Below are 15294 nucleotides of genomic sequence, written 5' to 3' on the forward strand. Positions count from 1 at the left end.
TTCAAACAAGTATTGGGGTTTGGTAATGCATGTTGGCAAGTAACATAGCACCATCTATAAAATATTATATATTATCAATCATTTAAAAAATGCTGGTTTAACAAAACTGCAATTTAGTACATTTCCCCAATGGTCCTCCAAACTATAGAAAAACCCTGTAGAGGAAAATCCTAGCATTCTGGATAATAGATTCTGCAACTATATATTAAGTCAGTTTTCTAAAGACCAATCAATTTATCACTGTATTCACAAATTCGGGAGAAAAATATAGGTGCGTAGAATACCAAGAATACGGAGCGTGAGTTGTACTCAGAATACGTGCACTAATGAATCAGGGCCTAAGAGTTTTTCTTACAACATCATATCATTCATTTACTCCTATTTTCCGACTTTGGGGCAATTTTTTTTTTTTACTTTATGCAGAGATTATATGACTTTTTATTTAATTACATACTACATAACAACCAATTAGACATTCATTAGTCTATAGCTGCTCATATATTAGCAGATCCAAACAACTGGATCTATGGCCAATTTGGAAAACACACATTTGCCATCAAACTCTCAACAAGTGACATACAAGCAAATCGACAGAACAGAAACACAACATCCAGGGATTAATCCCTGGCAGGTTCAGAGTCTGATATTAGTCATCTAACATCTTCGTCAGAGATGTGATCCAGACTACCTTTTCTTGTTTGTTTGGGTAACATATATGGAATTCTCCAATCAGTTTTGGAGCATAGACATTCGTGCCCCATTCCGAGACTGTCCTAGATGTCCTTCCCTCCTAAAAATGTCCTCATACATAGAAAGAACAGATATTGAGAAAAACATACAATATGCAGCTGTACTGTACATTTCTGCTGTCCAAAAATACAGTACAGATAGAGAACAGATTCTGGAAATTACAGCTGGCACACAGAGTAAAATAAGTGGTACCATAAGTTTATCCGTACATAAAGATAAGAAAGAAGATGATAAACATTAAATCCAACGTACATTAAAAGAGATGCATTTGTTCACATATAAAGAGTGAGAATACATACTGAGAATTACAATATATCGGGCATATATAACTAGTGGGGTGGAACTGTAGACTTTATTACAATAAGGGCAGTTATCAGGGAGCAAATCAGCTATAGACATTATAAAAATATGTATTCATGTTCTCTATCATTCTCTGGAACGCAGTGCATTAGCTTGTGGCTCCCTAGCATGTAATGGGTTAAGATAGTCCTTTTCATTCTCTTAGTTACTACTAAGACTACTTCAAATATAGGTTTCAAAGGACTTTACTACACCTATGTCAACAATGTGATTTCGCAAAACATAGGGCACAAATAGGATGTGTGTGTGTTTCAAAGGAAGGGGGTGGTTTCATCTGTGGACAATTTGGAAATTCCTAGATGTCACTCCCTCCTAAATCTGTCCTAATAAATATAGCTGCCAGGCTCCAGGTGGAAGACAGGGACAGGACAGGAGTCAGGTCTGTTGACAAGATGCTGCAGTTACTGATTATTGCACTCGGTGTACTGCACAGCCAAGCTGCCTCTCTGGTGAGTATGTGCGCAGTACAACTACTATAACTAGATCCATATCCATAGTTTTCAGGTATAAGTAATAAAAGAACGCATCAGTTTCAAGGAAATTTATTCAAAATTAAGTACATTTTTGATCTTTAATTGTCAAGTGTAGAGAATTTGTAAGTCAAAAATAACATTCATTTAGTTTATTGCTCATATGCTAATATGTTTTACAAAAAATATAAATAGTAAAATTATGTTAAGCACATTTATTTTATGTTCAGCTCTTCCTTGTACTTTTTTCTTTTTCAAACATACCATTTAGATGTTTATATAAAATATGCTACAGTTTTCAATAAATACATTTTATAATAAAAAGTTTATCCACAAATTGCAATTTAAAATGTGCAACTAACTTATGCTTAAAAGCCAATTTCATCCAAAACTTACAATCTAGTTTTGAGTAGACCTCATTAAGCTATGCTAGAATGCATAGTTCTAATCATTTGGGGGTCCGTGATCCAACAGGTCACCTGAGTTATCCAATGGTCCAGTGATTCCCTCCTCTCTCCTACTAAAACAGTTGTTGCTGACATCCCTAGTCTCTGAACTTCCCCATACTCATGTTTGCATCAGACAAGTGGCAGCAGGAGAGACATGTACCATTGGAACAAGTCTAGGTATACAAACAATACAATGCTATAGATTTAAAAAATGTGTCATTATTGCATTTGATATGCATTCAATGTTTATTCTCCCATCATTTCCAAATAGCTTTAATGTCTTCTTGACAAAATATTAATTGGAAAGTGTGATTTTTTAATATCATGTATAACACTGATATTTGTAATTTCTTCTTTGCAGGATTAGCATTCTCCATACTAGTTTTCTGTTTTGCACATAAGTTAAATACTGACTGTTTTTTCATGTAGCACACAAATATCAACTTTACATTTCAGTGTACAAATAAGCTATCAAGTATTTGTGTGCTACAGGAAAAAACAGTCAGTATTTAACTTATGTGCAAAACAGAATACTAATTTGAGGCCCTTGCATTGTAACATGGTTTGTCCAGGAGACTGAAATAAGATACCTCTTCATTTAAGATCCTTAATGAATCAGGCCCAAAGTCTTTACCGATCTAGCTGGAGATCACTTAAACTAACGAGTTTCATCGCACTTCTTCAGGTCTTCAGAGGTGTATGACAATGAAAATGAGTAATTTAATTGCAGATGCTGATTGTTTAACATCATTGTTTAAAAGAAATGCCAGTCTCAGAAAATATGTAAAATATGTTCACAATAACTTTACACCTCTAGGGATGACAGTATTATATAATTAAAACTTCTAAACTGGAAATTGTTAGCAGGAAAGATTATCTAGCAAATGCATCCTGTAGGGGGGCACTTCATAAATGACAGGCAAGAAAGATTGTAACATGTCTAATGATTAATATTTATAATATAAAAATTCTAAAATCGTATTTTCCTATATCCCATTTGTTAATAAAAACCCTTAGAAATTGTAAAATATATAAATGCCCTATCAATATTATTATTATTTATTAATTAGATATGCATACACCTCTTGTAATCCTTGGGAAAATGGAAAGAAGCAAATATCTAAATCTGCAGTTATTAAATGCTAACCTTGTTGGCTGTAGATAAATCTTTCTATGGAGCCTGTAAAAGAGTTGACATGGGCAAAATTAATATTTGTTTGTATGACAGTACTAATAAACTTGCTTGGGTCAAATCAGCATTTAACTTTAGGATACTGACAATCTTAAATATAACTATTACTCCTCTGATTTTTTTTTAAAATATAAACCTATGTTGCTACCCATATAGAGCAGTCTAAAGTAAACATGAACCACCCAAAACTGAATGTTCAGTTAAACAAGCAGAGTTTTCCTAAACAAGCAGTTTCTATATAGATCAAATATCTGATATAAGTATGAACATCTGCACATGAAAAATGTTAACCTTTTATTAGGAACCAGTCCCAAAATATCTCCAAGAGGTTATATCAATCCACAGATGAAACTGATAGTTTTTTTGCATATTGAAAGTCCCAACCTGTTTAGGCATGAATAATCCGAGAAAATATTTTGATAATAATTAAAAATTTCAGTAGTAGAGATAATTTCTCTGATCTGTATAACTGTATAAATGCCTCTCTCCTCGATGCAGTATGAATGAGGTTAAGAAGTAAGTCTTTACCGATCTATCTAGAGATTACTTCTTACCCAACGTGTTTCATCACGCTCCATGACGTCTTCAGAGGTGTATAATAGTATATTTATTGCTGGACTTGTATATCATTCATAAAAATTATTAATTAACTTGCAGCTGACCAAAAACACGATTGTTTTAAAATGCAAGGACATTTTCATAATATATGTTCTAAATTACTTCACACCTCTAAGGATGACAGTATTATATAATTAAAACTTCTAAATTGGAAAATGATAGCAGAAAAGTTTTTATATCAAATACATCCTGTAGGGGGCGGTTCATAAATGACAGACAAGAAAGGAAAACTGTGAAACATTGTAACACATTGATGATCAACTTTAACCTTGGAACCACAAGTGCTAACATCATCTGATGATTAATATTTATCACATAAAAATTATAAAATCTGTATATTCCCATACCCCATTTGTAAAAAAAATAAAAAAATTATATAAATACCGTAGCAATATTATTCTTAATTATTAATTAAGTATGCATACACCTATTAAAGTCCTTGGGACTATGGCTAGAAGCATATTTCTAGTTTTTAAATCTCTAGTTTTGAAATGCATAAACAATACCATTTATTCTATAGTCTAATTGAAGACTTCTGTGTGTATAATTCTACAGATTTGTATTTTGTTTTACCTTCAATCATTTCATTTCCCTATATAGGTGAACTCAACAGGTTATCTGGATGAACTAGGGGTCTGTCACTGCTCTGTCATCCTTCCAGACTCTACATTCCCAGCAGATCGTTTGGAATCTCTAGAGATCTCCAATCAGGATCTAAGCATAAGTGTGAAACAAGAGATCTCTAAGGTACAAAAAGAACAACCATATAAGATTTGTATAGCCAATAATTACTAGTGAATTCTTCTGAATATTGGTTTAGCCAACAAAACGGTTGCCTCAATTGAATTTGTTATAAACTCCCTTATACTATTAAAATGTAAGATAATAAAGTAAACTATTTGTTAATGTTTAATTCTTAAATAGGTGCAAAAACATTCAATTATGAATAGTGATTTTTGTTGTCAGTTTGTTACCTATTCATTTTTCTACCATAAGTTTTTAGGCACAAAAGAGAGGACTATGTATTTATACAATCTCATTACCCCCTCCAGATACAAAGTTACCAATCTACATTGACTGGGTACATGCAGAAATTGAAGAATCTGACCAGTCGGGTGGAGGTGATAGAGATGGGTGGAGCGTCTTACACAGAGCTGGACTTCGAGCTGCTCAAGTTGGAGATCAGAGAGATGGAGTCCTTGGTGAATAAGCTCAGGGAATCCATTGTTGGATCCAATACTCTGGTGGAAACTCTGTTTGTGGAGGTAATTATACAATTAGTGTTAAGATTCAACAGTATTTTAGAATTATGAAGTCAACTCTTTATTTACAGTATATTTTATATCTAGAAAATATTTTGGTCACATCAAATATGTCACTTACCATAATCTAAGCATTATACAATTGTTTAATGTTCTCTGTTTCTATGTCTTAATTACAGATCCATAATATCTCAGTCATGGTGAACCAACTGGAGTCATACGATAAGAACAACGTCCTGGCTGTGAGAAGGGAGATTGTTTCCCTGCGTAAGAGGCTGCAGGAGTGTGAGATAAACCAGGGTAGACCCACCCCACCGCCAATCAACTATGGTAGGTCAATGATATTTGTGTTTAAACTGATAATTACACTTCTGTTTGCAAAACAAGTGAATGAAGTAGACATAGGCTTGTGATAATCAGCGGATGAGAGTAGCTCTAGATAACCAGAAAGTAGATGATATGAAGAAGAGATTAGGAGGATGCTTTAAACCCTACAATAGGACTGTTCTCCCACTAGAGATTGTACTGGAGATTTTGTGCCTGTGTTCAGAGAATTTTAGAAGAGTTCTTAGAAATAGACTGTTAGATAAAACGGTTTAGGTGAGTAATCTCCTGAGGCTATTTTCAATCAAGCAAAAAAATATATAAGTGAATTATATTGACCACAGTACAGTGGAGAACATGAAGTCATATGGTAGCTTAAAAAACTGATTGTCAGATTCATTTGAAATGCATTGTTCAGAATAAATTCCCACGCCTTCCAAGCTCATGCACAAACATAGGGTAAAGTTATATTTTTTTATATACATTTTTCATTGAGTGTCTTGAACTGTGAAGGTAGAATATGTGAACTAAGAAATTATGCTCAATAAAGTATTAAACCATTTAATGAATTCTAAATATTATTATTTTTTAACTCTTTAATGTCTACAGGATCCTGTAATCATGGGGGGCTTGTGAACATTAGCAAACCATTTGTGGTACAGTTGAACTGGATGGGATTCACCTATAAATTTGGAGGTTGGGGCAAAGACTCTTTCTCCGGTGCTAATCAAGATGTGCACTGGGTGGCCCCACTAACAACTGATGCTCGAATGATGAACATTCTACGATTCTACCCTACTTATGATGATCTCCTGCTTTACAAACGTCCCATTGATAAGTCTCTCCCTAAGACTGTGTCATACAATAATTTCGACTACTCTAATTGTGGCCAGGGTGGTGGCATGATCATGTTTAACAATTCAATGTACTATAATTGCTATAATAGCAGGGACATCTGCAAGTTACATGTAGATACCAATGGGGTGGAGCGTAAGCCTCTTCCAGATGCCTCCTTCAATAACCGGTTCTCCTATGCATCCTCCACTTGGCAAGACATTGACTTGGCTAGTGATGAAGTTGGCCTTTGGGTCATTTATTCTACAGAGAAAAACTCTGGAAACATTGTCATCAGCAAACTCAACCCCATCTCCCTGACTGTGGAGAAGACTTGGTCTACATCCCAGTACAAGCTTGGTGCCACAAACACCTTCATGGTCTGTGGGGTCTTGTATGCTACTAGGGCCCTCAACACAAGGAAAGAAGAAATCTTCTACATGTTTGACACTAACACAGGCAAGGAGGGGCAGTTGAGTATCAACCTTGACAAGATGATGGAGAATGTGCAAAGTATATCGTACAACTCCAATGATCGCAAGCTCTACATGTACAATGATGGCTACCAAGTCTTTTATGATCTTTACTTTAAGACAACTCCAATTTTTGCCTAAAGAGACTATACTTTCTGAAATAAAAACCCTCTGTCAGAGAAGCAATGGTTTAATAGGGTGGATTAAACAAGAGGCTCTTTATCGCTCTGTTCATATTGGTCCTTTTCTTTCCCATACACCCCAGCATCATTTCCTTAAAATATCCTAAATAATGATTCTTGATGTAGCACTAGTATATTTTACAAAATGAATACAACTTTGTTAGACAAATTTTGTTCACTAATAAAATTGGTAAATTCTCAAATAGTCTCTTTGTCATTTCAATGTTTTACCATTACTTCTTTAGAATTTAGAGATATTTGTGATGGAGCTTTAACACCTGCCAAAGATTTATTTCCTCATTTACGGGAATAACTAGGAATATGTCAATTAAATATCTACAAAGCTCCTCCTATTTTTCAATATAATGTCTTACTATAACCCCTCTTATTAGACCATATAGCCCCCTTAAATCCTCCCATACCTCCTCCTATAACTGCTATTATTACTTGATATAGCCATTTCCTGTAACTTCTTCTATTAGTCTATATCAGAGCTACTAATTTCTGCAAAATTTAGGAGCTAGAACACACCTTACAATTTTATTCAAGCAAATATTGGGGTTTGGGGATGCATGTTGGCAAGTAACATAGCGCCATCTGTAATAATGACTAGCACATAGTTATCCAAAATATTATATATTATCAAACTAACATTAACAAGCCCATCACATATTGACAGCCTGTGACCCTGTTACACCATATTGTGACCCATTACACTTACAATACTAGCATGTACTCCCTTCACACTCAGGTTACCTGCCTTTGCCCACAAACTAATCCCTTAGAAGAGGCCATAGGGTAATCAGTGGTAAAGAGGCAGCAGAGTAGTTGTTCAGATAAAATGGTTAAGAGTCTGAAGGGCAGGTGTCCACAGAGAAAAACTGTCAAAAGCCAAAAAGGTAGTTGTACAAGCTCAATGTCAAAACACAGGTAAATAATCCAAAAGTAAAAGGAGCACTAGTTTAGAGATAGTGGATCATGGAGACAAGCTCACTAAACTAGCATTGAATTGTTCCCAGGAAGCTGCTTTTATAGGCCTTAAGTTGTTATAGAGAGCATCAGTTGTTTACAGGTAATTGATCAGGATACCCTCCTTCTTAGATAATGGTCTTTTTTTCTGACATGTTTAAAAAGAGATGAAAATTTAGTGCAATCACAAAAGGGTGTCAGTAGAAGAGCACTAGAGAACACAGTTGTACATCACATTGAAAGTGGGAATTAATATTCCACTTTATTATTATTGTCACACATTGAGTTCACTTTTTTATTGTTGCATACAGTCTACTCTATATATTTTATTTTATTCGGTTACACTTCACCTTGGTTTACTCACATTTTAGGTAACAAGAACCATTGCATTTTTTGTGGTAGTGTGTGCGTCATTGCATATTTGCATGATTTTGTTGATTGTTTAATTAGGTGGGTGACACTTTCGATATATGTTAGGCAGCATTCACTTGTGCGCTTGGGGGGTTCACTACTTATTACTTGTTTTATTCCTCAACATTAGTTAACTTTGGTTCAGAGAGAAAAGATACAACCAAAAGATATTGACGCTTCTGGCATAAATTCAATGGGAAATTCATAAGGTCAATGAGGAATCAGTTAATCAACATTCTTCTATCAAAGACATCTCAAAACTCATGATACACTTGTAATACCCTGTTTACCCACAAAGAAATCAGAGTGTGTCTTAGCATGACAGTTAAGGTGGCAACTTTTAGAATAAAAAGTCAAAGCCCGTGTCTCATGGATTGTGAGTCATAAACAAAGGAATGTCAATGATAACAGGGAACTGTGAGGAAGTGATCAGATGGTTTCACAATGACTGGGCTCTATTGACAACTGCAGTGGTGTTATCTCTTGAGAAACAGACCTTAGGTTCACTGTTGTTATTTTTATAGGTGATGATTTGGATCTGGACAGTATGCAATTCTCTTGCAAACTTTAAGCTCATAAAATTTATTCTAGCACCATCAATCCCTGCTGTATTAGAAATAATATGTGTACTGTAATTACCGTATATATTCGTGTATAAGCTGACTTTTTCAGCACATTTTTTTATGCTGAAAAAGCCCCCCTCGGCTTATACACAAGTGAACTTACCTCTCCGGTCCCTCAGGTCTTAACTTCCGCAGTGGAACGCATATGCGTTCCACTGACAGGAAGTCCGGCATTTGGAACGCAACCTTGCGTTCCAATTGCCGAACTTCCTGACAGTGGAACGCACATTCGTTCCACTGCGGAGGTAAGTGAAAGGTCTCTCTCTCTCTCTAATAATGATACTACAAATATGCAACTGCTGCTTTTGTTCAGGTGGTTTATTTTTGCCAACAAATATAATTTTTTGGACTTAATAAAAATCTATGACTGCTGATAAAGAAATCAATTGGATATACATAGAACATGCATAGAATACAGAGCGCAAGTTGTGCTCAGAATGCATTCCCTAATGAATCAGGCCCAGAGAGTATAAGGTCTGGAAGACCTTGCAATTGTACACAATTTTAACAGGTGAATTCCAATTTGCAGTAGAATATAAACTTAGTACCTTTAGGTGTAAGGGTGTTTTCCAGGCTGGAGAGTCAAACTAATCCTTCAGAAGAGTCCATAGGGTAATCAGTGGTCAAGAGCCAGCAGAGTAGTTGCCCAAATAAAATGCTTAAGAGTCTGAAGGGCAGGTGTCCACAGAGAAAAATTGTCAAAAGCCAAAAAGGTAATTGTACAAGCTGAATGTCAAAACACAGGTAAGCAATCCAAAAGTAAAAGGAGCACTAGTTTAGAAATAGTGGATCATGGAGACAAGCTCACTAAACTGGCATTGAATTGTTCCCAGGAAGCTGCTTATATAGGCCTGAAGTTGTTAAAGCGAACATCAGGTGTTTGCAGGTAATTGCCAGCAGCTTGTTATTCAGTTATTCAAAGGTAGTTGTACAAGCTGAATGTCAAAACACAGGTAAACAATCCAAAAGTAAAAGGAGCACTAGTTTAAAAGTGTGGATCATAGAGACAAGCTCACTAAACTAGCATTGAATTGTTCCCAGGAAGCTGCTTATATATACCTGAAGTTAATATAGAGGGCATCAGGTTTTTACAGGTAATTGCCAGCAGCTAATTATTCAGCGGTTTATTTACTATAGAGTGAAAAGCCTTATCTCTGGTGCCAAGAGAGCAAGCCTATTTAGCACTGATCGAGGTGAAATGTGCAACATTCCCAGGAACTGGACAGTTGTGTTTGTGGATCCAAGGAGTCCACCCCGCTTGATATTTAGGGATAATATTGTTCAGGAGAGCAGTAATGTATTTCATACAGGAAATCTTCTATATGCAATACAGTAGCTCAGCTCACGAAGGAGAGGCGGACTATTTCAAGGCTTGAGCAATGAGCAATTTAGAGGCCTGGCATATGTGTGTGATTCACACTCCCGCCCGCTCCCTGCGCTCGGCCAATGATCGCCGCCTCTCCTCCACTCTGATCACCTCTTCCCACTCTAGAATACAAGACTTCTCCCGTGCTGCCCCCCTTCACTGGAACGACCTCCCTCACTCCATTCGTCTCTCACCCAATCTGTGCTCCTTCAAGCGGGCACTTAAAACTCACCTGTTCCTTAAGGCCTACCAACCATCCACTTAACCTCTCACCTCTTCTGGTTCTCCCCTGCCCCCTTTCTCTCTCCCCGTTGCTTCATTGGCTCCCTTATGTACCTGATTCTGTTTACCCTCCCTTAGGATGTAAGCTCGTATGAGCAGGGCCCATCTTCCCTCATGTCTCCATACCTGTTCTTCCGCTCCGTCTCTACTGTATTTGCCTTCCTGGAGTTTCTGAAGTACTGGTACTTTGTGTTTATTGTTCTGTACTGTTTTACCCTGTATAGTCTACTGTTTGTACCGTGTACGGCGCTGCGGAAACCTTGTGGTGCCTTACAAATAAACGATAATAATAATAATAATAATAATAATGATTAAATGGTCGGTGGGCTTGCTAAGACCAGGGTTTGGTTGGTTAGGCAAAATTTTTTAGAGGTGCCCTGGGAACTTGTACTCCAGTTGCTTGATGAGCAATATCCAGGGTGAGGTCCCAAAAGTCATGAATAATAGGACATTCCCACAAGATATGAAAGAAAGTGCCCTTAACTCCACAGAGCAGCCAGCAGCGGTCAGTCACCGAAGGGTACATACAATGAAATTTGTCTGGAATCATCTAACAATGTACATAAGTTTTGTAACAGTTCTCTTGAACACCTGCATTAATGAAGACCTTGGATATTTTGGTGCAGCTGATGGACTATTCCTTGTTGTCCAGGGTGAGCCCAAGGTCACATTCCCATGCATATTCGTACAGTGTGAGAGGTTGATTAGAGGTGGCTGTGATCGAGCAGTACATGAGTGATATATTCCCTCTGCGGCCAACTGAGTAGATACATTAATGTTAGAGTTTTTTAGTTGGAGTTTGGGATTGTATAAAACCTTGAATTTGGAGATATTGGTAGTGTGTTGAAGGATGAGGATGGCATTTGGAGCATATGTCTTCATAGGACAAATGGGCTGATTCACCCATGATGTGGAGAAATTGGTCAACCTTATTATTTCCATCAACGAGTGATGGTATTCGAGTGTCCGGGTGAAACAACGGATAGGTCCAGATTGGTGTCAGAGGGGATGGGTAGGGGGCTAAATAATGGCAACGGTTAGCCAGATCCCATGTGGATGAAGTGAAAGAGATAGAGGGACATGTGTAAACCAAGGCAGGCCTTTGGATCTTAGGAAGCCATGGAAAGTGATGTAAAGGTATGTCCGAGGTTACAGCATTTTCTATATCTGCCCATTTCTTGTGTCCTAACCTAACAATTAAACAAAGAAGAGAAAGGAAGTAAAGAGGTATTGTTATTATGATGGTTGTGAGCCGGAAACTTCCTCATCCAGCACAGATCCGGGGAGAGGCGAAGATGGAGTTGGCGTAGAAATTGTCGTCCATCATCCAGCGTTTTAATCATCCCCTGCTTCAGAAGGGGAATCCCCAGTGGTATTTATAGCCTTGGTTCTGCAATGCCGAGGTGTCTTCTCTCAGATCGCATCTCTTAGCAATTGTAGATGGTGCTAATCCTGAAAGATTTGTAGTTTGGACTCATCAAAGAAAATAAAGTTGGAGTTCCTGGAGCTTAGGGTGATTTATTCCTTAATTTTGAATGAAAGGAATTTCAGGATGACATCTCTCGGAGGAGCTGAGTCTTTCAGTTTAGGGCGAAGAGCTCTATGGGCCCTTTCAATAAGTAACTGGGAGTCAGAGAGGGAGGGCACCAAATGTACAAAGAAATGTAACAAATACAATTCCAGGGATGGTGCATTAATGTCCTCCGGAATGTTTCAGTTTGAGGTCACTTCTCTGCTCTCGATTCTCAAGGTGCTCATTTTTGTCCCGAAGAAAGTCAAGCTATCTACTGAAATATTCCAAGTCCAGGCCTGTTTCGGTTTGAAAAGTCTGGCAGTGAGTGTGGGACTGTTCCAGAATAAGTAGTGCACTGGCCTAGATCAGAAATGTCCTTCTTTAATTCCCCCACAGTTTTTTGGAATTCAGCGGTGAGGATTTGTTTAAGATCCACAAGAAGAGTGTAGAAGTCAGATATATCTATCTTAGTTGCAGGGATATCGTCCGCCTCAAGGTCCTCCTCCAATGAAGTTTGGTTTCGGGGGAATGAGGGACTTGCAGATTGAGGTTTGTCTTGTCTGGGAAAGTGGTGTGTGATTTCAGCGGCCGATGCCTTTTTGTTTCTGTTGACTTATTCATGATTGAAGTAGAAGCAAGTACAAATTGCTATGCTTGAGATTGTGAAGAAAAGTGTGCTGGGAGTGCAGCGGGGGTCAAAGACCAGCACAGAGTCTTGATAAAGGTCACAAGTTGGGATGCACACCTAAAGGCCTTTGTAGAGGGGCCTGAAATAAGCAGGAACAATGTGATCAAAAAAATCACTGCAGTAAAAGCTTACACCACTAGGTGGCAGTGGTGTACATGCCACAGCTGTAGTACACTGAAAAAGACTACTCCAGCACAGATAGAGCCCAGGTGACAACTTTTCAGGGTGATAGGGCCCTAGTGATGTTGGTCCACAGTTTTGTAACTGAGTAAGGAACAATAAAAAGGACACTAAGTTGAGGGCACTGCTGACATACGTGTCAGCACTGGGTTTGTAGATTTTATACCTGCATTGTTAATAGAGTCCTGTTGCACAGGTGCAAAAGACAGGCAGCTGATTTGGAGTGTGAGAGTGGGTACATGGCAATGCAAATACACTAGAGAGGATGTAACTCACATCAACATGATTCTCTCATGCAACATCCAATCTCCACTGTCTCCCTCAAACAAACCAGGAAGTTGGTCACTGGATTGCAGGCAGCTCCTAGAAGGGGCCCTCACCTCTGATCACCAACTCCGTCTCACATTGCTTTGGTGGTAGGTGCAGAGTCTCATCCCCAGTGGGTTGATTGTTAGACAGTGCGCCCAAGCTTCAGCCAATATGGTGCCGGCGGTGGAGTGCCTGGCAGGAAGTCTGCAGCCTATAATGTAATACAACTTTTAATAATGACAAAGTTCTTTAATAGGTCTGATAACAATAAGGGGAGAGCAAATAAATAAGGTTTATTAGGAAGTTGGAGGAATTATATATAAATGAAGTAATAGGAGAGTTTTACGTAGGGATTATATCTGCTAATAGCGTTTATATCAAGGGTTTATAGAATGTAATTGAAGGCGTTAAATGGGATGATCTCATTAATACATTCCAAGGACAATGTCATCTTGACTTGCACCATTTAACATTGTGTCCTCTAGTGGAGGCTTTATGTCTCTTGTTTTAATGAAGGATTTTGTAACTTTGTCATTGTTGCATTTGCTTTCTCTGATTCAATTAAAAAAATAATTAACTAGTCTATACAGTTTTCTAATTCCATCACATTAAATACAACTACCACTCCACTGAATTTTTAAAAAATAAACATATGTTGCTGCCCATATAGAGTAGACTATACTAAACAAGAAAGAATGATTCTACCAAAACTGAATTTTTCAGTTAAACAAGCAGAATTTTCCTAAACAAGCAGTTCCCATTTAGATTAAACATCTGATATAATATGAACATTTGAAAAATGTTAACCTCTTAATAGGAACCAGATATCTCCAAGAAGTCATATAAATCCACAGATGAAACTGACATTTTTTTGCATATGAAAGTCTCAATCTTTTTAGCAATGCATAATCCGAGAAAACAACTTGATAATATTTTCGAAATTCAGTAGTAGAGATAATCTCTCTTATCCAGTTATGCTCTATATAAATGTATAAATTCATCACTCCTCGATGCAGTATGCATGAGGTTAAAAATAAAGTCTTTACCGATCTAGCTGGATAATACTTATGACTAACGCGTTTCACCACACTCCATGATGTCTTTAGAGGTGTATAATAGTATACTTATCGCTGGACTTGTATATATCACTTCATGAAAATTATTAATTAAATTGCAGCTGATCAAAAACATGATTGTTTAAAAGCAAGGCCATTCTCATAAAATATGCAAACTATGTTGAAAACAAATCACACCTTTAAGGATGACAGTATTATATAATTAAAATGTCTACACTGGAAATTGTTAGCAGAAAAATATTTCTATCAAATACATCCTGTAGAGGGCACTTTATAATAGACAGGCATGAAAGGACAACTATGAAACATTGTAACACGTTGATTATCAACTTTAACCTTCAAACCACAAGTTCTAGAATCATCTAATAATTAATATTTATCCTATATAAATTATAAAATCTGTATACTCCCATACTTCATTTGTAAAAACAAAATAAAGACTCTTATAAATCCTTGGGACTATGAGAAGAAGCAAATCTCTATTTTTTTTTAAATCTTTCTATTCGTTTTTCTCAGAAGTCAGAAAAATGACAATAACAGTAACAAACACAAAGTTTACAATAACAATTACTTATTTAGATGCGTTCATATACATTCAAAATTTTAGTCCAGTGACTGAGTTTGCTTAAATTATACATCAACATTATGTATAACGTTATGTTTATATCAACTTAAAATCTACATTAAGGAGAACAATAAAAACACAGTTTTAAGGAAACCTGGAATCAGGGGGAGGGCAGGAAAAAAAAAAAAGGGGGGAGGGTCAGTAGTTGCCATTTTAGCGAGCAGAAGTCAGACAAACAATACAGATCAATCTTTTTCCAACCTAATAGTTGCCTGTGTCTTTAAGGGATTGTAGAGGGAATAAGTCTAGAGAATATTTTTGTAATATTCTCTATATTCATAGTGGATTCAAGTCTTCAGTATTAAAGAGAATAAGCAGTATCTGTCGACTAGAAAAGA

The 15294-nt window shown here is 36.9% G+C and overlaps 1 protein-coding gene across 1 annotated transcript; it reads left to right on the plus strand.

The window, feature by feature from the left end:
* The first annotated feature begins 1448 nt into the window (after positions 1-1448).
* On the plus strand, positions 1449-7117 carry LOC142102208 (olfactomedin-4-like). Its single transcript, XM_075186919.1, has 5 exons — positions 1449-1559; positions 4440-4586; positions 4892-5104; positions 5281-5431; positions 6035-7117. The coding sequence occupies exons 1-5, from the start codon at positions 1503-1505 to the stop codon at positions 6871-6873; spliced, it is 1407 nt and encodes a 468-aa protein (XP_075043020.1). The 5' UTR covers positions 1449-1502; the 3' UTR covers positions 6874-7117.
* The last annotated feature ends 8177 nt before the right edge of the window (positions 7118-15294 follow it).

The sequence above is a fragment of the Mixophyes fleayi genome, chromosome 9, assembly GCF_038048845.1.
Source record: "Mixophyes fleayi isolate aMixFle1 chromosome 9, aMixFle1.hap1, whole genome shotgun sequence".
NCBI classification, from domain to species: domain Eukaryota; kingdom Metazoa; phylum Chordata; class Amphibia; order Anura; family Limnodynastidae; genus Mixophyes; species Mixophyes fleayi.

Bases quoted from the DNA above. Each gene is read 5' to 3' on its own strand.
- LOC142102208 (XM_075186919.1), top strand. From the start codon at position 1,503: ATGCTGCAGTTACTGATTATTGCACTCGGTGTACTGCACAGCCAAGCT. The intron at 4,587-4,891 runs GTACAAAAAGAA...TACCCCCTCCAG, and splicing joins TGAAACAAGAGATCTCTAAG to ATACAAAGTTACCAATCTAC. The intron at 5,432-6,034 runs GTAGGTCAATGA...TAATGTCTACAG, and splicing joins CCCACCGCCAATCAACTATG to GATCCTGTAATCATGGGGGG.